We start from the raw sequence: 25,304 nt of genomic DNA, 5'->3' as shown, positions 1-25,304 counted from the left end.
TATGCTGTCCTCACTCTGAAGCGTCTACTTTTTCCAAAGCTAGACAGCTAGTGAACGACGCCTTAATAATTAGACTTCTTCCTTTTTCATCTGATTTATTAATAAAATGGCCTCAAACCATTGTCCTCTTTAGACCGTCGTAAAACTACGAAATAAAAGTACACAAGCATTGCATTAGCAACAACGTTAGCTTAGCACGCTATACAGGTTCACTAAACATAAACAAAAAGCGTCTCATACAAAAAATATAACATTTCGCTTACTAACATAACATGTACATTCTTTACAACAACCATACTTACGGACAAATCTTGTCCAAGGATCATATAAGCACAACATTATCAGCCCGAGACGTCGTGCAGCCATAATGAACTGGCAAGAAAACAATAAACCATGTCGCAAAGCGACCACAAGACTTCGCTGTTGGACAGCACAAAAAGCCTTGCTGTAAAACTTACCAAAAGGCAGAATACTTTCTGAGCGGGACATGTGCGTTAATTGCGTCAAATATTTTAACATAATTAATTTAAAAAATTAATTACCTCGACAGCCCTATATATATATATATATATATATATATATATATATATATATATATATACAGTGAGTGACCATGCATGCTTGATACTTCTATTTGTGAATATTCTGTGCTTAAAAGATTATACATCGAGCACAATATATCATCATCAGAACTGTCACCTGCCTATCTGTCTGTCTGACGGTCAATGCTGAGGTCTGCTGGAGTTTGTAGTTACACCTTATGTTTGTTGCCACAGTGTTTGCTTGGGTGGTGTTCAATTGATTTCTTATTTGACTTGGTGGTGTGTCAATAAAATGGACAGTAGAGCAGACCTCTGCAGAAAAATAGCGCATGTACTAGTACAAAATGAATCAATGCATTCGTCATGGCCATAGTGCAATTCACTTCCAGTAGGTGGCAGCGTTAGAAAAGGAAGTACTTTTAGAGAACAGCCTTTTTTTTTTGTCTGCTGTGGCCAGTCAAAAACACATGTTCTCATAGTCCATTTTCACAGTCGTCAAACTCCCAAAAGGTTATCTGGGCAATGTTTACTGATAATCTCATATTAAATATAGTATTTCAGTGTTTGTCATCACATTGACAGTGCTACATACATTGGGAAGTGTCAACACTTGTGCAAAAAGAAATACTCCTTACATGCTCTTGCTTGGACTGTTGGAGGAAACACAAAGCATGACATTTTCAAATAGAAAGATTTGGATAGAAAGATTTTCTTCTGCCTGGGAGGCAAAAGAGCTAACCACTCATCAACTATCCTACAATACAACATGTTTATTTATCTTGAACAGTACATCATACAAAAATATATTGAATATACACAGTTCCGAGTGTCCAAACTATGAACTAGTTCTGTCTCTCAATAGTTAAAGATTCCAGTGGGCATGTTTTCTCCTGGAAAGTCTTTTATATGGGGTGTCAAGTAGGAGAAAAAAACAAAAATTAACTGTCCTTGAACAAGTCCTTCATTTTGTAATCATCACTAGGGAAGAAAATCCCGACTCTTGATCATCCTTATATGTTGCTCAGTTGTTTTCTTCAGCATTGTTTCAGGCTTGTTAACTTTGCAAAAAATGAGCCTCTGTTTTTTTGGTGTCAATCCATTTGTGTCGCTGTTCTTAAATTGCAAGATTGGTTCACAGTATGTATATCTGTTTTCAATCATATTCCAGCTCCAGAAAATATCCAAGATGGTCAAAACTACAACATTCCACCCTGTGAGCACATATTCTGGTTTGTCTTTTTTTTTTTTTTTTTCTAAAATGAAACAGTAATACGTGTTTGCTTAGTAAATTCTTAGCAATTTGAATCTTTTCTCTCAACTAGATATGATGATGAATTTCAAACCTTGGTTGTTAAGCTATTGACAATGTGTGACACCCCAAAAATATAATGATAAAAATAAAAAATAGAAGATCATTTGGATATTTTAGCATCCACGAGCACCGGAGAGATTTTGGTGATTCACTTTGAACTGTTGTGCTGCTAGCTGTGCACATAAGCCCTGCAGGATGCTTCTGGTGGAAAGTCGTACTTGCTCAGGTTAGGTGGGTAATAAGTGGTGGTGAACATGTTGCTGGAGGATGCAAAGTGACGGTTTGTGTCGTCGTTCATGTGAAGGTTGTTCTTGTGTAGCATCTGCAGGGTTAGATTATAAGGGTTGGGTTGAAATTGAGTTACCCCCGCCCCCTCAAAAAAATCAACTCAAGTGGAAAAATGTCTGGATTTGACAATAACCCACCACGACTTCCATAGGAATGTACTTCTCATTCTTTGGTGTGGCATTGTCCTGCTTATTATAGGTGAGGTGGTTGTGCCTACTGGGGTGGATGACCGCCGACTCTGCGGAGGGTCGGCTCAAATGATGACAGTAGGCAAATGCCAGTGCAGATAACAGGGCAGCTGCAAAGAAACTGGCAATGCCCACAGCTATCAGCTGGAACAATGTGAAAGCTGTCAAAAAGAAATTTCGTGCTGAATTAATAAGAATAAAGATTCCTAGGATTTGAAAAGAAAACTTTTCTTTCACTTACTTCCACAGTTGTTTACTTCTTGTTCAGGCAAAATGACTGAATTGGCAAAAATGGAAATTAAACGGTGTTAAACAAACCATAATATTGGAAAACCCACAAAATTACAAGATCCGTGACTCTTTCAAGTTCTGTTCTGATGTGCCAAATGTATCATAGCAGGGGGAATTTAGGCCATTTGTGTGTGTTTACCTGCCACTTCGTGTGTCCGACAGGGTCTGCTCTGGCTTGTGTTACCCTGACACAGATTGGATTCCTGGTTTTCACCGCAGTCGCGGGAGCGATACTGTAAGCCCTTCTCATCACAGTCACCCCAGTCTGACCATACACCCCAACCTAACGATCAGGGGAAAAAAAACTTTGTTCGTTTCACCAAAGGTACGTAGAGTACCTAAAAATTGTACTCAATTGTACTTCAAAATAATAATATTCAAGTAAAAGTAATCGTCCAAAAAGATGTACTCAAGTACAAATAAAAAAGTATTTGGCGAAAAGAACACTCAAGTAATGAGTAACATTGTGAGCAAGTGCTTACATTATTTTTTTTTATTTTTTTTTTTTAAACAAATGTGTTTTTGTCTGAGGACAACGTTATCTATATGAACTGGTGTTATACTGTACAATAACACATTACACCACATTAAGCAAAAAAAAAAAAAAAATCTTTGAATTCCGATGGGAGGAAAAAAAAAAAACATAAATGAAGCATTAGTCGTCCAAAGAGCATGATGGCCTTCTGGTGGAAAAAATTAGTTCCTAGTTTAAATAGTGAATGGTTCCTTCATAATTACTATTTTGAAATTAAAAGGATCATATCTCCGGTTTCCCGTGGTCAATCGGTGCCAAATAAAAACTGGGAGAGAGGTTAAAATCCACGCTTTCGAGTCAGCGCTCTATGTCAAATACTTCATTTTTACGGTGCTTTAAAGACACCACATGATTGAACAGGCGAGCAGGAACATAGAACGGCAACGGAAATTGACAGAGCTACTCTAGGCATCGCTCGCAAACATAAATAACTCAATCTAATATGTAGAATAAAGAGGAAAAATGTAGCAACTCTTGTGTAGCCCAAAATAGCGGAGTAAGAGTAGCGTTTTTTTCTTCACAAATCTACTCAAGTAAAAGTAAAAAGTATAGCTTAGCAAAACTACATATAGAAGTACATTTTGCTCATAAAGTTACTCAAGTAAATGTAACAGAGTACATGTAACGCGTTACTATCCACCTCTGGGTTTCACAAATTTGTGGTTAACACTTCAAATGAAAAGAATGAGCTATATTTAATCTACACACTTCCGATGGCATGATTATCAGTATGAAATCATAAATGGATATCACACAGAATGAACTTGATGAATGATGTACCTTCACAAATGTGTGTATTGCAAAGTGCCTCTTCAGTGTGTAGACCAATACAGATCCCACCTCCATTGGTAGGAGGTGGGTGGTCACATGACCTGGTCCGCTGAAAGTGGCCTCCACCACAGCTTGCAGAACATTGGGACCATGAAGACCAGCATGACCAGGCTCCGGCCACTGGAACACAAGCACATTCAAAGTGCATGGTGGCAGAGTTACAGTATTTGGCCTGACAGTGAGAAGGCAGTTTGCGTCCAGCATGGAACATTTTGAACACACAAAAATATTTTTTTTTATGGATATCTGTGGTTTTGAGCAGGTATTCCAGTCCCCTACTAACTGAATTTTTATAAATCTTCTGACCAGAGAGCTGAGAGATAAAATCAGGAAAAATATATCACAAGCATTCTACCTGGGCACGGTTGCATGTTGCAATCTTGATAATCCACCGGGGATCCGACACATGCACTTGGATTAGTCCTGCCTTCTGTCACTGAGCAACTGCGTCTCCGGGTTCGAAAGCCTTTGGAACATTGCTGGGAACAGGTGGACCAATTTTCCCAAGATCCCCAGTGTGCATCTTTAGGCAGTGACACAATACGGCCCCCAGACTTCATCAAATTATCAACCAGAGCTAGAATTAAAGATAGGGGAAACAATCGTGAAAATGAGGTCTAGTACCTTCCAATCCACCCAACAAATCATATCATATGTAAATCATTTGGTTTCATGTCCTACAGTCAGTCTGGCAGCTTCCAGAACCGTCATTTGGACAAAACCTGGTCTCTATTTTCTTCTTTCCCAATTGTAGTTGCTGTACATCCCTTAATAAGGCTCGGCACATGTATCTGAATCTCTGCTCTTGGCGTGATCCGTCTTGACTGATGTTAACTGGTATCCATGGTGTCCACGGGGTGTTGCGACGCACCTCAGGACAGGTCTCCAGATTACAGGTCTTATACTCCTAAACAGTGAAACAGAGCTCCTCTGTTATCATCCATTTAATAAGATTCAGTTGTTTCACACACAAGTAGAAACATAGTACCATGGCACATCCAGGGCAAATGTTTCCATTCTCACAAGATCTGGTCCTGGCGTGTACTCCTCCTCCACATTCAGCATTGCATTGAGCCCAGGGCCCCCATGTCGTCCACATCACTGGTAGTGGGCACATTTTTTTTTCATTGCACAGCCTGAAAAGACAAAATTCCTCTTAAATCCATCTTTATGTTTAAAGCACTTCCCGTGCCACCTGTCAGTTAATTAATTCAGATGTCACAATGTCTTAGGCCACTCTGCTTTCAATTCCAAGGTTAACTCAATTGCGGCTATTGATGTCGATAGACTTCCAACCCACTTGAACTGGAAGGGCTGGCAGCAGTTAGTCGCTGCCAAGCCTCCCAGTTCAACTGTATTAGACATTTATCGCCCTCAGTGGAAGCCAATGAGTTAATGCTTTTTGTAATTTTACTCATAATCCTATTTAGTCTGAATTGTTTTCACCTCACCTCTCCTCCCGACCTTGGCCAACACAGATTCGACCTCCGTGACGAGGCGAGGGGTTGTTGCAGGATCGCTGCCTCACTTCAAAACCGATACCACAACTGCTGCTGCAATGGCCCCATGAAGACCAAGGAGTCCAGCCACCGTTCCTGAGTTGGAAATAGAAAATTAACATATTTTACACGTTTTAATTCGGGCTAGGGCTGTCAAATTTATCGCGTTAATGGGCGATAATTAATTTTTTAAATTAATCACGTTAAAGTATTTAACGCAATTAACGCATGTGCGGAACGAGCCACTCACGCATTGACACAAATAGGCTACAAAGGCACTGTTTTACGTTCATACAGAGCTAAGAGGCAGCGTCAAGTGAGTGGAGTAGATGTAAGCATTCATTGGAACCATGCTTTTATTTGGTAAGAGCTTTGACATCTCTTTCACAATTATAACTATTATGGGAAGCGATTTGGGGAAGAATGACAGTAGATTATCTTTTTCTTAACGCCCTTTTTTCTACGCAACGCAGAGAAGATAAACCATTTGCCTCCACCATACAGTCATGGTTGGACCACTTCCCATCATGCATTTGGGCAGAACAGTTAAGTCGCTACAGTATCATTTACTGAAAGCTCAACAAATACACTAGATGGCAATATTTAGTCGCAATATACAAACTCACATTTATCCTGTAAGAATTACAAGTCTTTCTATCCGTGGATTCCTTTCACAGAAAGAATGTTAATAATGTTAATGCCATCTTGTGGATTTATTGTTGTAATAAACAAATACAGTACTTATGTACAGTATGCTGAATGTATATATCCGTCTTGTCTTATCTTTCCATTCCAACAATAATTTACAGAAAAGTATAGCATATTTGAGAGATATTATGGGGTGGCGTGGCTCAGTGGTAGCGTAGTTGTCCCCCAAACCAGAGGTTGTGGGTTTGATTCTCCGCCCTGATGAACTCGTCTAAGTGTCCTTGAGCAAGATACTGAACCCCACGTTGCTCGCGGTGCTGCGTCACCAGTAGGTAGATGGCACGATAGTGTAAAGTGCTTTGAGCGCCTGGAAAGGTGGAAAAGCGCTATAAGTATAACACCATTTGAGAGATGGTTTGAATTGTGATTAATTAATCTTTAAGCTGTGATTGAAAATTTTAATCGTTTGACAGCCCAAGTTTGGATTAATATAACTTAACATACCATCAAAATACTATTTATTGGTGTTGATGTTGTCATTTTAAGGTTAGATTTGTTGTTATTTTGTGTTAAGCTCATTAATGTGTTTAAAAAAATGTTAGTTCAAAATTTGGGCTTGACTGGTCTTACAAAATCTGTTGCATTGATTGCAGCCTTTTTGAGTGCCTTTATTTGCATATTTCCATTGAGCTGATTAAACACAACAGAAACTAATTTAAAATTACAGTATGGTCTAACATAATAATAATAATCATAACAACAATAATAATAACAATAATAGTCTTTATAAAGACACACATGACGAACAGCTGCACAGGTCACCTACCACTCAAATGGTGTTGGCCAGCACAATGACCAAAAGTAGCCTGTTCTCATTTGAATCTTAATAAAGAGTCAAATTGACATTACTGCTTGTTTTTCCACATTAGAATTTGAGAATTTACGGGGCAAGGCTAGGCTTGTCTCCCTCTTTGGGAAGTTGCTGCTTTCCTTCCCAGAAACATAGCTGACTGCCTGGAGTTGAACCTAAAACCAGAGTTCAGGAGATGTACAGTGAATAAAGTGGAGTTTTATTAAGGTTTTCAAAGTCTTCTCTGAGCAGTTACTATCTAAATCCAGAGATTGTGCAATCTAGTTTTACTTGGAAGCCTTGGTGTTCACGAAAAAGAAATAGTTTTCCAAAGGTTTCCGAGTACAATATTGCCAATGGGTGACGCGCAGGCTCCCAGCTAGCTGCTAACCATGTGTTTGGATTGAGATACGTGGATAACTGTAGATGATAAAGAGATTTAAGAATGGACAGCAATTCAATCTATGCATTGCACGCCAACCAGGTGAACATGTTGATTTACTTCATGGGCGATGAAGCAGATGACATAGTTTTAAAGGTCAATCAGGTGCATACTGTAGCAGCAACAGCACAATGTGAGACATATGCTTGAGTTAGACTATGCTCCAAAGAAGAACATATCTACATGACAGCTAGATTCCACCATTGTGTGCAACAACATAATGAGACGTCTCTATGCTTTGTATCAACTATCAGAAAGCAGCACACCATGACGAAATGATTAGAAATCGCCTCATACTGAGACATCAGCTTTGCAGAGTCAATGCACCTGGTCAAAGATTTGATGCTGGAGAGCTGGAGAGAGCTGTTAATATGACAAGACAGTCTGAAGTCATTAAGAAACAGCACAGACCTCAAGAGGCAGAAGGCAAAATACTGTATATACCCAGAGTTGCCACAGCACTTTGAATTTACCTGGAGCAGTTTGCCACCTGAATGGTTGGGCCTTTACAGTCGACCCCACCACATCGGGCCACAGGTCCGTCACACAAGCGGGACCGGCAAACACAACTGCTGATGGAGCCTTCGCCGTCATTGTGGCTACAGGGTTGCCATGGTGCCCATGGGCCAAACCCGCCATCCTGCTTCAGATTCCTCACCTTCAGGAAGAACAAATGTGTTCGTACATGTTTGGAAGCGAGAGAAGGACAGTGGAGTACGTATATGACTTACTGGGCACTGGGTGATGTTCTGGCTCCACTGGTTCATGTCGACGCTCTCTTTACTGGTTGTGCAACGCTCCTGTTTGTGATCCCAGCCACAATATGGGTCCCGTGCTTCCAGGCAGCGTCTAAGTAGAAAATGTGCTTGTGTTAAATTCCATTTGACATGCGTAGAGTCATTTACTAGAACTCCTCATACCTCTCAGTTGGATGGCCAGAGCATCGTTCTAATGGGATCTTCACCAGCCTGTCATCAAACCCCACAAACAACGATCTGTCACTGTGGAGAATCAGCATGCTTTTGATTGACCCAGTTTGCTTATCAGGAAGAATCCTGAGCTCCTCCAGGTAGCAGCCATGAAGATTTGTATTTGTTGTGGCCAAAGTTTTCAAGATAGTACCATATTCTGATAAGCCAACAGAAAAAAAGTATAAGCTTTTATATGGATTCTGATTATAATCAGTCAGTACTATTCCTTTTACCGGTGCCGATATACATGACGTGGTAAATGGCATCGCGGCCACGCACAATGTCCACCACCAGCTTTGAGAAGCGCACATTGTCTTGGGTGAGCAGAGGGTTTACTGTCACTGGCTGGACCACATCGTGCATCAAAAAGAGCCGCTGAGCATCCTGGAGGTTGCGTTCAGTCAGGTTCCCACTAGTGCCGCCTTCATCCAGCGTGCCACACTGACAATACAGGGGGAAAAAATGTAGCGGTATGTTTATTGGTTGGTGTCCATTAGAGAAGCCCATCCACATAAATAAGTTACCTGAAAATTGGGTATAGGATTTGCAGCAGAAAGCCAGGCATTACGGGGATTCTCCTGGTAACGGAAAGGTCCATTGAAAGCTTGCGTGATGGCAGTCAGGTTGAAGGCACAAACAGCAGTAGCAGACATGCTGTTCCTGCAAGTGGTGTCATCACAATTATGGGTTCATACTTCAAAAATCAACAAATAATGCTAACTGTAGTCATGACGTCATATAAAAAACTAGCTTAAAACACTCTGGTTTATGATATCATTAGTGCTGCGATGATTAATTGATTAACTCGACTAATTCGATTAGAGAAAAGCGACAAATCAAATTTTGCTGCTTCGAGGATTCGTTTTATTAGAGCGGCGTTGTAATGGTTTGTTTTGAAAGTGTTTGCATTTACTTGTATTGATTTGGGTGGATACACTGCCCTCTAGTGACAACAGTAAATATGAAATAACTTGTCTAACATGGCTGAATCACACTGCTCTCTGTTAAGGTCAACATAAGGTTTTTGTTTTTGTTTATGCTAATATGTTTGTTTACGTATTCGTAATTTAGTTTAGAAGTATGTTTAGAATTTTTTTGTGAAAAAATTTGTTTAAATGATTTGTTAAGAGCATTGTAAAAAATGTTAGCGTTTTACTGTATAGCATTTAAGCTTGTGGACTTTTGCTATGCAAGTTAGCCAATTGTTGTTTTGTTTTACCTCATTTTTGTTTTTTTATACCATTTGAAGCTAAAACCGGTATTTATTTATTTTTAAATGAATTTATTGGTCTTGTGAAATGAAAGGGCAATTCTGCTTAGTTTGAAGAAACACTCAGGTATTTTATTTTGCATTCGCAAATAATGCTCTTTTGAAAGTGCGGTCTAAGCAAGCAAAAAAATATTATTGCAGGTATAAACACTTGTTTTTTTATGTTACATCTCCTAAAATTTATTCTGCAATGCAATAAATGTTCGTAATCCAATTAGTCGATTATTTGAGCTAACCAATTTATAGATTAATCGATTACATGAATAATCCATAGCTGCAACCCTAGATCTCAATATATTTTGTGATTACTCACACGTTAGTGGTGAAAATTCCATAGATCAAGTCCTGCTCAGGTAAATAGAAGGTGCTCTGTAGTTCGTTGTAATGAAAGGGGATTTCTCCTGAGCGTGAGCAGTTTAGTCGAGCCTTCATAAAGGTGGTCCAGGTGTCCTCCAAAAGGAAACGACCCCCCATGTCATTTTTGCATACACGGGCTATGCGGGAGAACACCATCTTTCCACAGTCATTTTCAACAGCAGTTTCCCTCAGGAAGAAGTAGGCAAATCGGCCAATGTCATAAGCAGACACAAACTGAGGTTCTAAGGAGAGGTTTTAAAGTGAAGTGATGAATAAAACAATAGATGAGATGAAGGGATGAAAAACACCATATGTGTCTTTGTTTACCATTGAGCCATTTAGAGTTGTACTGAGCTGTGCGCAGTGGGTGCATGTTGCCCAGACTCCTGTAGATAACAGGGTCACGCCCAGAAAAGTCAATCACCGTGGCGGCGTACAGCTCGCCCTTCTCCGAAATCATGGCAGTCGAGTTGTGGCGGGGGTCATAGGGACATCGGGCAACACCGTTCACCGTGTCCAACACATGAGTAATGTTATCAATCTGAGAGCAAAAAGAAAAAAAGCAAGCATCAGACAGTGGGAATGAAGGCTGCTTTTGAGGGCTGATGGGTAATGACTTGAATATATTTGGGAAACATTTAGATAGCACCAACCTGCCTGGTCATACAGACAGGAGTGAAAGCATTTGTCCCACATGTGACAAGTGTCCTCCCGCTGAGCAATAGAACCCGTACATAGTTTTGACACTCTTCCTGCAGTCAAACATAACGTAAGCCAGTGTTGTCAACTATATCTTGAGGATATTTTTTTTTAAAAGCTACCTCTGACTTCCCCTTACTCTTGCAAGAGTGAATTGTGTCTTCGTCAGGTGTCCATTCTGTTGCCTGAGGCCCAAAATAATACTGGTTTAGGAAGATTTAAAACTTGCCAACACAAACTGGAACATCGGAGGATTGCAAAAGTGTAAGTGTTACCTGTTTAAGGGAGGCATTGCTTAAACTAAGGGTAAACAGGAAGTTTCTGAAAAGACACGATAAACATGATCGTTATTTTCTACTCATTTATTTTCAGTATGGTGTGTCATTACCAGCACCTTGCTCCCACAATAAGCTGATTTCTGCTCAGGTCCAAGGCTAACTGTGAAAAGTCCTTTACTCCTGGATGGGAGAACTCTGACATCCATTTCTTCAAATCTGTGATCATACGGAAGGGCCTTATTGTGAATGTTAGTTTCGCAAAAAGTAGCAGGACAAAAACAACAACAAAAATGCAGTCAGTTGCTCTTTGCACTTGAGTGTTTTCCGTAACTTTTATGTCCATTCACCCACCAGCAAGTTTGAATTAGATCGTAACTATCACTGTTCTAGGTCACCTTTAAGGTTGGATGGAATTACGATCAAGACTCTCAAAAATCTACATTAAAGGTGTCAAACTCATCTTTGTCGCAGTACACATCATGGTTATGGTTTCCTTCAAAAGGCTATTTTTTCTGTCGACTTGGATATACTGTATCAATGATGATCTTATATTAGTACATAGAGTATACACAAAAAAAATAAATATGCAAAAAACTCCAGACATTTTTTTCCTACTGGGATTACTGTAGTAACTAATCTAAAATTTTAGGATTCATTAGTAGAAAATTTAGAGGCACAGAATTTAAATTGACCTATCAAGTAAATATTCGCATTTTTGCTCATTTTTACTATATTAATGATAAATACAGGACTTTGGAATCTCATCCATGTTTTATCACCAACAACTGGTTTAAATGGGAGTTTTTAAGCAACAAAACAAAAGTCAACAACAGTAATGGTTTAAAAAAACTCATTTGCAAAAATAGTCACACAGGAAGAGTAGATGAATCATTGACTCCTGCTGTGTCATATTTTAGGGGCAAAATTTGGCTTTGGGAGTGGTTTGGAGGCGTGATACCAATTTTTTTTTTATTATCATCATTGTTTATTATTATTTTTTTTAAATACTATTTTGTATTATCCTGTTACCTGGTTTTGAAATTAGAAGCAAGTAAAATGTTTTGTTCAAAAACTATTCCATTTTTGTCAAAAAATGCTTCCAACATAGCGAAAAAAATCTTTCATGAGCCACACAAAATTTTGTGGCTGGCTGGATCTGACCCCTAGCATCGAGTTTGACACATAGGATCTACACATTTGGCAAATATGACTGACTGACCAAAACTTCCCACCATTTTAAAAATGTTGACTTGAACCATGTTCCACTGTGTTTTTTTGTTTGTTTGTTTAATAGGAGTGGTCCTCCACTGTATAGAAAAATTACTCATCGGTCACTCAAGGATTTTTTTTTTGACAAGGACATTTCTGCAACCATTTTTATAATAGCATCGGCAAATGGTCATCAAAACCCAGCTTTTACTCATTTTACTCACACATCACCTTGTTTCGATGTGACCGGATGCTCCTTTCGATCACATTCTGCAGGTTTGATCGGGGGTGGCTGTGATAGACACACAAGTACACAGACGACCAGCACGAGACCGCAGGGAGAGAGGGCCAATGCACCCCACCCTAATGTGGCCATGGTTACAACTGCATCCAATGCTTTATTGGGTGCTATGAAACCACCTGCAGAAGCCAAGGAGATGCATGTGAAACTTAACAAAAGAGTGTACTTAAGTCATATTGAACATTCATATCTATTAAAATGGTGTTTTCACCACCTGCCGGTACATCAGACTAAATTAGTTTCTTCGTTGACTGTCTGTCCAGTTCCTTTTTCAGTGTCAGCAGGATTCAGTCATGGCTATTTCAATTTAAGAGGCCGAACTACTATTTATCGCTATGGCTATAAAACATAGGGTGCTCCCAGTGGTGCCCTTTGTGACTTCACACTGGCCCATTCAACGACCAGCCTGGGCACCGTGCCAGATGTGGGGGGACAACTTTGAACCATACACTGCATGAAGGCTCTTCATGTCTGATTTCCTCGTGTCAAATGCGCAGAGACATGAGGATGCGATGATGAAAATCAAGATAATGAAGAAAGAAAAAACGATCTCGAGGGCTTCTTGAGTTTAGCCAGTAGTTGTTCCCATTCATAATCCACGGGATTCAATTGGACGTCAGTCTACCTTTTGCAGCTATAAAATCTTAAATTATTCTTGAGAGATTTTCTACAAAGTTTACGAGTATTTTTATTTTATTTAATGTATTTATTTTTTTGGGAGGTGTTGATCACGGTATGGATATCAGTCTCCTCTCTAATTGTTATCATAGGTGCTCTATCAAGACTCAGTGCAGACCGATCAAGTTCAACTACACCAAGTCCTCTCATCCAGGCATTTATGGACATGCTTTGTCCATTGGTGCACTGTCATGTTGGAACAGTGTCCCCAAATTCTTCCCACATATTTAGCTGCATGGAATTGTCCGAAATATTGCCCAAGCAAAATGATGTTGGACCAGCGGTTTCCGAAAGTTAGACATATTTTGAAAAAGAATGTGCTGATTTTCTCCCAACAAATTTTAAATCTGCTGGGCATACAGTGTATCACAAAAATGAGTACACCCCTCGCATTTCTGCAGATATTTAAGTATATTTTAATGGGACAACACTGACAAAATGACACTTTGACACAATGAAAAGTAGTCTGTGTGCAGCTTATATAATAGAGTTAATTTATTTCCCCCCCAAAATAACTCCAAATATAGCCATTAATACCCAAACCCATGGCAACAAAAGTGAGTACACCCCTATGAAAAAAAGCCTCTTCTGAAACAGTGTACTGTGTGTACTGCCTGTGGTGACAGCCATGCACACCAATTTGATGTAGAGTGCGGCGTATGGTCTGAGCACTAATAGGCTGACCCCCCACCTCTTCAATCTCTGCAGCAAGGCTGACTGCACTCCTGTAATGAGTTACATGACATTTTGGAGGGAAAATGACAAGCAGTACTCAGTTTGGACATTTAAGGATGTACGTACGTTTTTTCATAGGGGTGTACTCACTTTTGTTGCCAGGAGTTTAGATATTAATGGCTATGTATTGGGTTATTTTGAGGGGAAAATACATTAACTCTATTATATAAGCTGCACACAGACTGCTTTTCATTGTGTCAAAGTGTCATTTTGTCAGTGTTGTCCCATGAAAAGATATACTGTACTTATATATCTGCAGAAATGCGAGGGGTGTACTCACTGTTGTGATACACTGTATTTACAGTATATTAAGTGAGTACACACCGCTGCCATGTTTGTACACCCACTTTGGAGCGGAACGGTTTTCCAAGTTCAGCCTAAGTCGACCATCAAGTTGAGCTAAAGTCAAGATGCACCAAGGGCGTAGGTTTGGTCTCAACATTGGTAGGGATGACATAACATAACAGCATAACTTGTATGTACACTTTATGCTGAAGAAGGGCCATTAATAAGACCAAACAGATTATTGAACGGGGTTCAGGGCTACATTTCTCACGACTGAGAACCTAATTCATTAATAGGCTAAATGATCAATGCAAAATAAATCTGTATTGACTTATACTGACCTATACTTTCATGTGTATTGGTTCAGGTGATACAACGTTCGATTCAAACCTTCGTTATCAAAAATAACTAAGTAAACATTTTGAAGTGCAAGTCCCTTTATTAAAAAAACTAAAAAAAAAAAAACACACACAAAAAAAACAAAAAAAAGAACGGGGTGCTATCCAAGAATGGGTCCACTTCTGAGAGACACTGGAACACCCCAAGACCCAAACTAAATTATTGTACAAACAAATCTGAGATATCCAAGGACCGATCAACATTTGAGGTATTGTAGACTACCCCAAGACTCAAACCAAAGTACTCTCATGAAATTCTGATGTGTGATTTCATTTCACAGATATTTTTTTCATGTCAGTTCACGTTCATGTCAGTGTCCCCCTGAAGTGGACCCATTTGTGGATAGCTCCCCGTTTTTCTTAATAAAGGGACTTGCACTCTGAAACCACCGCGTTGCATTACCGTAATGCACATAATGCAAACAATGATCCCAAATGAGGGACAGTTAGCTTGACTATGTAATTCCTTATGGAGGCTGGCCTGACTACAATAATTTTGCAGGTTAACAGGTGCAAGCAGTTCAATGTTTGCTGAATCTGATGCAGGCAGACTTTCAGTGGCAAAATTAGTGGAGTTTTTCCCCCAACTCCACAACATTGACGTATTTTTACATGACTTACAGTGGCTGCTGCTGCTGGTCGAAAAAAAACTTCTGATATCCCTACTCTTCGGAGGACGCAGAGGAGGCGGCATGTTGTCGATATGAATCTGTCGGGGCTGTGTGAGTGTGCGTGTGTGTCTGTGTGGTGGGGGGCAGTCAAATCATCAGCCAATCAAACGCACGTTTGAGGGGGGAAAATGGACTGGCACATTCAGCAAGTGAAAAGGGATAAATGTAAATCTGGACATAATAAATATAATTCACTTAATAATGGTGGGGTCTATTCTATCCTTACAACATATCGTCGGTACGTATTTGATTTCTAAGATGTCATTTTGCATATATAGATCATTATTTTTGGTAAATTTAGTTATTGTGGAATATTATGTGAGAATTTATTTTGTCATTGTGCCTGATGGTTGTAGCGTTCTAATTAGCCTGTTAAAGAGAATAAATACAAGTGATAATAATTAACAAAGACGATTAATAGTATAAATACATGTTTAAATAGCAGTTAAAAAGCAGGTTGGTTTATTTCATTCACAAATTCAGTATATTTACATTGTATGGGAAAAAGATATTCATTTCATTTATTGTGTGTTTCAGTTTTACTCTTTACACGATGTCAATAAACCTGTGGACATTATAAAATGCAAATAAGGGGGCTTAAAAGTTGGTGGGGACAATTTGAGCATCCTGAAATGTTGGGCTTCTTATGTACCTACCGTCCCTATGCAAACATACGCCCTTACAATCGCCATCTAAGGAAATAAGAATTGTTTTTTGGATTAAGACCAACATCAACAAGGGGTCTTTTAAAAAAACTGGAGAAATTTAGTGAAGTTGCATCCAAAGAATATGCCACCACTTCTTGTCAACCTTCTAGATGGATTTCGTTTTTTTTACATTTCTTTGTTCATAGTGGTTGACTTACTTGTGTATTAGGTGTTTTGATATATTTGTTAAAACAAAACCTAAAAAATTAAGTTTTATGATGACCACAGAAGAGTTTTGTTTCCATTGTTTCATTTACTTGAAAAAAAAAAAAAAAGAAATATGGACATCCCTACAAATCAAACCTCAAACAACATTCAAAGTTTAAAGTCTCCACTGTAAAGAAAATTCTAACTGGAGGAACAGGAAGAAATGGGTCAATTGTTCAATAAACGAGGACCTCAGACCTTTTGCTTGTTTTTGCGATGGCCTATGTTGGGAAAACAGTTTAAACACTTAACAATCTTTGAGGAGATGAGCAGCACACTGTGTCTAATTCATGTGACTTGTAAGTGTTTGGATGGGAGCAAATAGCAGGAACACAGAGTAAACAAGACAGACCAAACAGATAATTGACAGAGATTTTAGCCAAGGACCTCATTGGTACGGTCTGATTAATTTATCAACTTTTGGAGCTTGATTTGTCTATTATTCCTCCCTGGGTGGGCTCAGACCTTTATACTCTGTGCTACATTGTAAATATCACATACATGCCTTCACCTTGTGTAAACAAAATGAACTCAATACAAATACATGAGCTGCTGAATTTGTGAAGCTGTCAGAGCAACATAGTGGGGCCCCAAATCTATATATGTTCAATGAGAAACCTTCTTCTTCCAGGGTGTGTATAAGTTCACAAAAACATCATAAATTATTTGATGCGATCCGACTACCGGGTACTGGGCTCCGACCAGACGGACATGCTGTGACATTGAATGCGCACATGAAGAGAGCTTCATTAAAATCCAGTCAAGGCCTCTTTACTGGCATTATTTATAACAGGGATATTAATGACATGTTGTTATGTCCTCATTCAAAAAGGGTTTAATCTGTTCCGCATGGCACCCCAAATAAAAGAGGTTCTGAGGGTCTGACTTTGTATATATGAGCCTTGTCTAAACCAGAGAACTTGGACTCCATCCAAACATAATCAGGAGGCACAACGAAGCCCCCCACCTCACTTCACCCACATGACGCCTCCTGGGATACCGAAGTTAAATTAAATCTAAACGAAATATCCTCTTTGCAATATTGGCAGCGTCCATATAATTCAAAAATGTCTCCTTTATATGACATAGTTGGAAAGTAGTGGAGTCAGGTCATGTAGACATGAGCATGTAAAGGCATCCAAAGTCTCCCCATTAAAATATTCAAGCGGAGCTGAGCATTTCCGAGGCAGTTCTCAGCTCCTTCCTACGGGGGTGAATGGCCTCTCTGTGCTACCTGCCAACTATCTGCCAATGGGCGCACTCTTTTACAAGTGAATGGACTTAGTTTAGCTACACTTAAAAAGAAACACTAACGGGCCATGGCCACACCACAATGGGCATTCGGTAAATTGCCAAAACTAATGATAGCTGTTTGGCAATGGTGTGAAGAAACAGGGAGCAGGAATCCTAAAGAGGCACAGCTGCACTGGACGCCACTTCTCCCATCTTCACATCCTCACTTATCACACCAGAACCACTTCGGTATCTCGCTGTCTACTGCCGTCATCTGCTGACAGGGTACAGATGAAAGGATAGTGGTTTTCATAGTCTGCTGTTTGTATTCAGTGACATAGTACAAGCATCATATATTCTGGACCAGAAGTGCACTTTTTTTTCACAGTTTAGCTGAGACTGCAACCTATGGCGGAAAACGCAGACAAGACTGAAAAAGCAGTTTCTGCTCTTGCACCCCTATTTAAAATAAACTGCTGTATTTTAAGCCAAAAGAACTGTTGTGTTTGATAGAACAATATGTCTATATGTTGCAATAGCAGATTCATGGCGCACTAAGCCTCCGAACTATTTTTAATTTGTCCGTTTTACCCTGAAAACCCTCGTTTACATACGTCGCGCAACTGCTTTTGTTTCAACCTAGCCATAAAAAGAAGGTAATTATATTTATTATTCAAAATGTCTGTCATTTTTGGCTCAGAATCATTCATTGATGTCTAATATTTAGTTTAAGAAATACAAAAGACTTTAAAAAATTATTCACTCGCATATTTTAAACTTTTAAACGAATTACGTCACAATGAAAAATTTGGCGCCTGTAAAAAAGTCACGGATATCTACCTCAAAATTATCGTTTAATTGTATGTTTTTTTGTTACTGTCATATTTTCCCCGATATGTGAGATAATAAATAATCAATCCAAACAAAAAAAAAATTGAAAAATAACATTTAAAAGGGTAATTATATGAAAAAGAAAATCTCAACCACTCCTTGTTGTCTACGATTTCTACATCGCGACCCTTGTTATATCTCCATCTTTCACCCATAACATAAAAAAAAAAATCCGGCTGTGGCCATTCACAGCTGTGTCTTGATACTCTGTGATACATGCTACATGAAGTTTTTGGATCGAAACAAGGTAAGTACGTGACAATATCTCGTTAAAGTCATGGCGTCTGTAATTCTGCTCTCGCGTGCTCTCGCCTCCAATTAAGGTTTTGCTGTTTAATTTTTAAAGTTTTTTTTAAATGTCCTCCTGTTCAAAATTTTTGTTGCCCCAGCAAATTGAGATTTTAAACTTTCCAATGATGTATGACACATGCATATAGGACAATTTTGAAATTTGGCCAACTTGGGGGTCTCAGAGCGGATCTTCAAGTCACCTGAGTGCAACTTACATCTGTTTTTTATTTTCACACTGACAGCCACTAATAGGGCGCTCTAGCCATGCCCTCTACTTTGAGAGTTAGTGGAGTTGTAAAAAACTGATAACAAAAATGAGGGCTTAAATGGATTTGGTTGGGATTTGCAGTGAGATCGAGAGTTTAATAAACAAGTTTTTATGTTTTGTTATTTAGGATATGATTATCTTAATAACTGTTAATATTTTACGTTAACAGACACCCAGGGTGACTAGGTGCCCTGGGCCAAAGTGTGGCCAGGAGCCACCCCAAAAATGATTAATTTTTTTTTTAAATACTGTATTGTATATATTTTGTAACTATTGTATTTTCATAACTCAAAGGGTGTGCGTCCATCATTGTTTATGGTTAATCTGAAGCGAGCGATTAAAGGTTCCCTCCAGTGCATTGAAGTCCCATTTAAAGCGCCTGTTTTTTCTCCACCGACTTTGGTCATTTAAAGTGCAGCACTTGAGGGCTTGGACATTTTCATATTAAAAGTCTTAAATGTCCTATTGACAGTAACAGAAGTCAATAGCGCAAGCAGCTAACACAGTGAGATGATGTGCAACCCTTCCCCACACCTTTCACTGTCAACAAGAGCGTAAGAGAAACAAGAGCAACTAGGGGTTCAGGGCGCCAGGTCATGATCTGACTCACATTCATGGATTCAGACTAGAAGCCATTTCGACAATAATTAATGTAATATATTTCTTTATACGTAGCGTATTGAAATTCACTTGATATGTTTGAAAACGTTCGGGAAGCGCAGTCGGAAGTTTCTTTGTTTTATTTTTGCCCCTGAGTACCCCCACCCCCTTAAAGCAATTTGGCCCTCTCTCCACTAGTAGCAGGTTCGAGTGTCAATATAAACACCGTAGGTTTGAATCCAGTTAAGAAGGGGAGAACAAGAAATGGAACAATATATCACATCTATCACATTATATATTGATCACAGTAAAAAAAAACAGCAATATTAGTTTTTACTCCCATGATTTTCAGTTTTGAAAAAACCTAAAAAAATCTTACTTTATGGTTACAGAAGCCCAAACTGTTTTCACTTGTATTTTTCAGTTGTCCCATTTATTTTACCAGAAATACGCTGGCAACCACAACTGCCAGTATTTTACGATAAATTTTACAGTGTATATCGTAGAGGTGTGACAAAATATCGAAATGGTGATATATTGTGATACTTTGTATCCCAAAAGGTTATCGATATGCCCCTGCCAAGAATCGAGATATTGTTTTAAAAAGGTGTCAATGTTTAATAAATAAATAAATAAATAAAGGGAACCAACAAGTTGCTACCAAAATCTTCCACCATAATAGTGTCTCAGGTAACTCTAAGGCTGCCATTGACGGTGCTCGACGCCCAATCCGTTTTGACTGGAAACATTCGTTCATTCGAAATAGGGCTGCAGCTATCGATTATTTTAGTAGTCGATTAATCGATGAACTATTTAGTTCGAATAATCGAGTAATCAGATAAGGAACATAAAAAAATTGAAATACCTGAGCTGATCCTCACTCGGTATACATATAAAAAAGGGGATCTTTGTACAACAAAGAACAATTGGCTAACTTTCATGGCAAAAATCCGCTAGCTTAAAAGCATAAAATGCTAACGCTTTTTTACAATGCTCTTAACAAAGGGCTCTGAAACATATTCCCACAAAAAACGGCTAAATATACCTTTAAACTAAATTAGGAATGCATTCAAAAAAATCATTAGCTCAAACAAATGTTTATGTTGGTCTTAACAGGGAGCAGATGGATTCAGCGATGTTAAATGAGGTGTAGACTAGAGGGCTGTGTATCCAGCCAAATCAATAAATGCAAATACTTTCAAAACAAACCATGAGAATGCCACTTTAATTAAAAGAATACTCGAAGCAGCAAAATTTAATTTGAATATTTTGTTCTAATTGAATACTCGAGTTAATCGATTAATTGTTGCAGCACTAATTCGAAAACGGAGCATTCGCAGTCATTTGGTTTGATTTTCGGGGCATTTACAGGTCACTTGCTGTTCATTTACAGGTCATTTCCTGTTGAGTTTGAGTAACTGCCTATTCATTTGGGTGATTCCCGGGTCACTTCCTGTTCTGTAACTCAAAATAAACAGGAAGTGACCCATGAAATACCCCAAAATCAACAGGAAGTAACTGAAAATCAACACGCAAATTACCTTAAATAGCCCAAAATTACCACATCGCCTGGCATTGTCTGCCACTGACGGCCATAGACGTTCATTCCGTTTGAAGTGGGAGGGATGGCTGCCACCCTCTCAGTTCAAATGGATTGGATGTCTACTAGTGATAAACTCATTCCAATTCACAGCAGCCGCTTGTTTTTCTGTCTATTAGTTGTTTGTAGAACATCCTAGAATGATTTCCTGACCAATGTATCGATAATCGTTGTACCGCCATATCGTCAGATCATCGCTATCGTGAGATTTGTATCGCAAATAGTATCGTATTGTGAGGTAACACGAGGTTCCCACTCCTAGTATATTGTTTGTCCTTGTCCTTTCTTAAGATTCACCCCAGAAATCGTATACTCCAGCTTGACTTTTATGTTTTCCCCCCTCTTTGTTATGCATCTTTGGCTGGTGCAACTTATACCGTAATTCAATGGTAACTGTGGTGCTGCACCGATATTGGTACTGGTTCGGCATTAATATGACCACAGCCGTATCGAGAAATACTAACAAATAACATGCCAATGCTGCGCAATTTGTGGTCTAGTTTTTAACTGTCATTCGCCCAATCCAAGTTGGCTACCAGCTACGCGTGCTGCCATAACAAAAGAAAAAAAAAAAAATTGTCGCCCAATCATGTGGCATCCAATCATCCTTCTACTATAAATTTAAAGTACCTATGACAGCAAAAAGCGTGTTTATTTCATATTTCACGCGGTATTTTATGCTCCTGAATGAAATGGACCGCTTGGATGTGTTTGGAAGCGGTTGATTAATTTATTCAATTTTTTGAATTCCACTCCATGAAAATGAGTGACTTCCTGGATTGAGGAAGAATGTGAATGTGACGTCAGCTGAGTCACCATCTCACAATACAGCCATTACTATATAGCATGCAGAGGACTGCGGATTCTGGTGATTTTGCGGATTAATTCATTTATTTTTCACATCACACCAGCCCAATGTGCTGCAGGCTTTTGTTGCTGCAGCAGGGAGAGGCGTGTGAGCCTTTTTGGGTTTCAAAAAGTTCCCGTTCACCGCGGAGAATGGCCACAACTGTAGGACCATTGGACCGACGAGGAAGTGAGTAAACTAGGTGTTTTGTATTATGTCATATACTGGGATCATGGCACACATTTTAATAAGGAGGTGGCTTGCATTTTGTGGGTAGCAATGCTCCCTGTCCACCGAGACGGCTACTCGGTTGCCGACCGGCGGCTTGTCACACACCATGGTCACTTCCACCCTCTTGGTCCTCTTTGTGTGCCCGCCAATAGACCACTATCCTCGGCTTGGGCTCGGGCAGCCACGAGCTCCTCCGATGTCGGCCGGTTTGTCCGGCGGTCATTCAGTAGGGGAACGACGAGCCGAAACTTGCTCACCGCCGGGGGCTGGTCGATTAGTGAAGAAAATCAACCCCGCCGCCGTGTGTGACCTGAGTCCGGGTAGTTTTGTGTGATTTGTCATTTTCGAAAGAAAGGCGAGAAAAAGACTTGAAAAAGCCGCTCGGTTCAGCTGTCACACCTCCTGTTTTGTTTACGCTCTTTCCTCCGTCTCCGAAGCCGGGGCAGGGAAATAACAAAAGCCGGACTAACTCCTGTGGCATAAAATACCTTACGGGAGGTGAAGAAGCTGGCAAATTTGATCTTTATGCAGTAATTTTGCCCTGTCATACTGAATAAATGCATTTTTAATATTTCATTTTCCATTTAGCGCATGACTGTTATTTTTAATGACCATACCATTTAGTTAGCAACTGGGAAAAATACTTAGAATGAAAAGATTTTTCTGTAAAAAATATTGGCTTAGAGAGATTGAAACAATGATGAAATTTTGATGCTCTCTGTTGCATTTCCCTCGTTCTGAATCTTCCCGCTCAATGAGATGAATTCTAAAAAAGGGTGAAATCGTTACCCTGCGAACGTCATTATCCAGCTAGGGATGCAAGAGCGCTGTAATGACAGGCGGGGCTAAACGGCAGATTAAAAGACTAATTTCTCGTCATCTGCGCTTTGCAAAATTGTTGTATAAAGTCAAAATGTCTCAAAATATGATTTTAAATCACATAATAATGCAATTTAAGATTGTTTTCATGCTGTCGCAGGCACTTTAAATGGTTAATTACTAGTAGACGTTAAATCCATTTGAAGTGGTATTGTGGCAGCAAATCATTTGCTGCCTGTCCGCCTATTTCAAATGGAATGGACTTCAAGCGCAGTCAGTGTAAGCCAATGAGTTAAGCAGCATAAAGCCATGATAAAATTCAATAGACATTCAAGTGATTATGCAGAAATTTAGCATGAAAAAAAAATATCTATATGTATATACATTGTGATTTTTTTTTAACATGGTATCGGTACAGGGTATCGAAATCAGTATTGGGAGTCAAAAAATGGTATCGGTTCAACAACCTGCAAAGGATATTTTAAAAGGGCACGAACAACTATCAGATGACAACAAATGCCTCATTGGCTTATTGATATAAAAGCACAATATGTATTACTGTAAGGGGTACAGAAAGAGCCTGGACAGAGTAGGCAGACAGACTGTCTCAAACAGCAAACCTCATGCTCAGATTTGCACGAGGAACACACAAGATTGATAAATAGACAAAGAATATGTTCATCAACTTACTTGTTCACCATCACAAAAGTAACTGCTGGCCCGGATCCCGCCTTACATGGTGAGGAAAGAGATGATTAACAAGAGAGAGACAAGTTGTTACGCACTGACATGCTGACCAGCCTGTGTGCAGAGATGAGGGAGGAGTAAAGTGGAGTGTGACGGGGGGCTTCGACTGGTGAAGCTATCCTGTTTATGCACACTAAACTGTTACTGCAGGGGGTGGGGTGCTGAGATTATTTTTCTAGTCCAGAATTGGATTTCGAGCCTTTATATGGCTTTGCGGGTTCACCACAAAGTTTTTATTACCACATTTACTAAATCCATCTGAGACCACCTAATCCAAACTTTCTCTCGAGCAAAAATGTATTCAAAGGAAGACATATCTTTCACCAGTCTTATACTATTCACGCAAACACATCAGGATCAAAGGAATTAAATAAGCAAACAGGTTTTCTGTCAAATCCTATGAGATCATGCCACTGACTGTTAGTCCGGTCAAATATCCCAAAATGACCAAAATACAGATTATATTGTGCTAATATTGTTTTGAAATGCCTTGTGAGATTGAAATGCAGTGACTCGGTAATAGTGTGACAAAAATCAATTAGCCAATTATTCGTATCCACATTGATCCATTTGTGTACAAATGAGTCAGGAGTCTAGGAACATCACAAAGATAAACACACACTTAGGTAAACAATTGTAAGTGAAGCACACAGTTTCCCAAAGCAGAACACATTTTCCTCATTGCTTGTCTTCGGGTCACGGTTGTTAGGGATCCTGCCCCCTGAGCCCTGCTCCTCCTCTTTGTGTGTGTGTGTATGTGTGCCTGCCTTGATTGCAGGATTGGACAGATGGATGAGCCTGGGACCAGGTGCAGGTGATCATCGTTAATGGCTTACTTAAGCCAGTCCCTGGCCTCAACTCATCGCCAGATCAACAACTCCACTCCAAGAGTTTGTGACACTAGCCCTTGATAATTGTAGAAATTTGTATTGCCTTGCTTTTGCTCATTTTATCTCTATTCACAGATCCTGCATTGCTCGCCTGCCTCGTCAGCTCACCTGCTCAATTGCCAAATGCCTGCCTGATCACTTGGACACAGACTGCTGTCATATCATACAATAACTACTGTAACCTCTGCCACCTTACCTGCCCCCTCTGCGCTTTGGTCCCCCGCTCATCCAGAAACTTAACAATGGCGAGCTTCTGGACTGGTTGTCATCTTATATAGACAAAAAAAAAAAAAAAATCTGTGTGCTTTCTTTTGGAATGTGTAAAGAAGCTGGGAAAAACCCCAGGAAAAATCACAACTACTAATTGAGCAATGAGTATTGTAGTTTGACGTCCACAAAATACAATATTGAATTAATATTTCTCTTTCAAAAAATGAGCATCTTTGTGAAGAAATTACACTACAGTCTATATTGTTTGTTATTACACTAGGTGTACTCATATTTTGGTGTGTTGATCTGATTGCCAGAGGTCCAAATCCGAAGACCTTGACATTCATGGAATGTGTAGAGTGTAATCAAACATTATAATTTGGCAGACATCGTGGCAGACATCTTTAAACATTTGGGACTTAGACCATTAAACACAATTTGGTCTGATTAATCCCCAGAGAGGTACATGAATCCATAACCAGCAG

At 39.4% G+C, this 25,304-nt stretch overlaps 1 protein-coding gene across 2 annotated transcripts; it reads right to left on the bottom strand.

Moving 5' to 3' along the window:
- Positions 1-614: 614 nt before the first annotated feature.
- On the bottom strand, positions 615-23,795 carry LOC130928865 (semaphorin-5B-like). 2 transcript variants are annotated; one of them, XM_057855649.1, is made up of 22 exons: positions 23,663-23,795; positions 12,442-12,630; positions 11,118-11,217; positions 10,999-11,044; positions 10,846-10,908; positions 10,678-10,776; positions 10,352-10,565; positions 9,981-10,266; positions 8,922-9,057; positions 8,631-8,838; positions 8,347-8,554; positions 8,158-8,275; positions 7,900-8,084; positions 5,439-5,582; positions 4,976-5,123; positions 4,669-4,894; positions 4,343-4,564; positions 3,937-4,107; positions 2,761-2,904; positions 2,572-2,607; positions 2,280-2,491; positions 615-2,176 (listed from the first exon to the last, which is right to left on the bottom strand). In XM_057855649.1, the coding sequence occupies exons 2-22, from the start codon at positions 12,584-12,586 to the stop codon at positions 2,024-2,026; spliced, it is 3,264 nt and encodes a 1,087-aa protein (XP_057711632.1). In that variant the 5' UTR covers positions 12,587-12,630; positions 23,663-23,795; the 3' UTR covers positions 615-2,023. The 2 variants fall into 2 exon arrangements, with proteins under 2 accessions (XP_057711632.1, XP_057711639.1); XM_057855656.1 differs by lacking the exon at positions 3,937-4,107.
- Positions 23,796-25,304: the final 1,509 nt, after the last annotated feature.

Source organism: Corythoichthys intestinalis, chromosome 2, assembly GCF_030265065.1.
Source record: "Corythoichthys intestinalis isolate RoL2023-P3 chromosome 2, ASM3026506v1, whole genome shotgun sequence".
NCBI lineage: Eukaryota > Metazoa > Chordata > Actinopteri > Syngnathiformes > Syngnathidae > Corythoichthys > Corythoichthys intestinalis.
This window is presented reverse-complemented; position numbering and strand designations above follow the sequence as displayed.

Bases quoted from the DNA above. Each gene is read 5' to 3' on its own strand.
- LOC130928865 (XM_057855649.1), bottom strand. From the start codon at position 12,586: ATGGCCACATTAGGGTGGGGTGCATTGGCCCTCTCTCCCTGCGGTCTC. The intron at 8,085-8,157 runs GTAAGTCATATA...TTCTTCCTGAAG, and splicing joins AGAACATCACCCAGTGCCCA to GTGAGGAATCTGAAGCAGGA. The intron at 5,124-5,438 runs GTGAGGTGAAAA...TTGTCTTTTCAG, and splicing joins GGCCAAGGTCGGGAGGAGAG to GCTGTGCAATGAAAAAAAAA.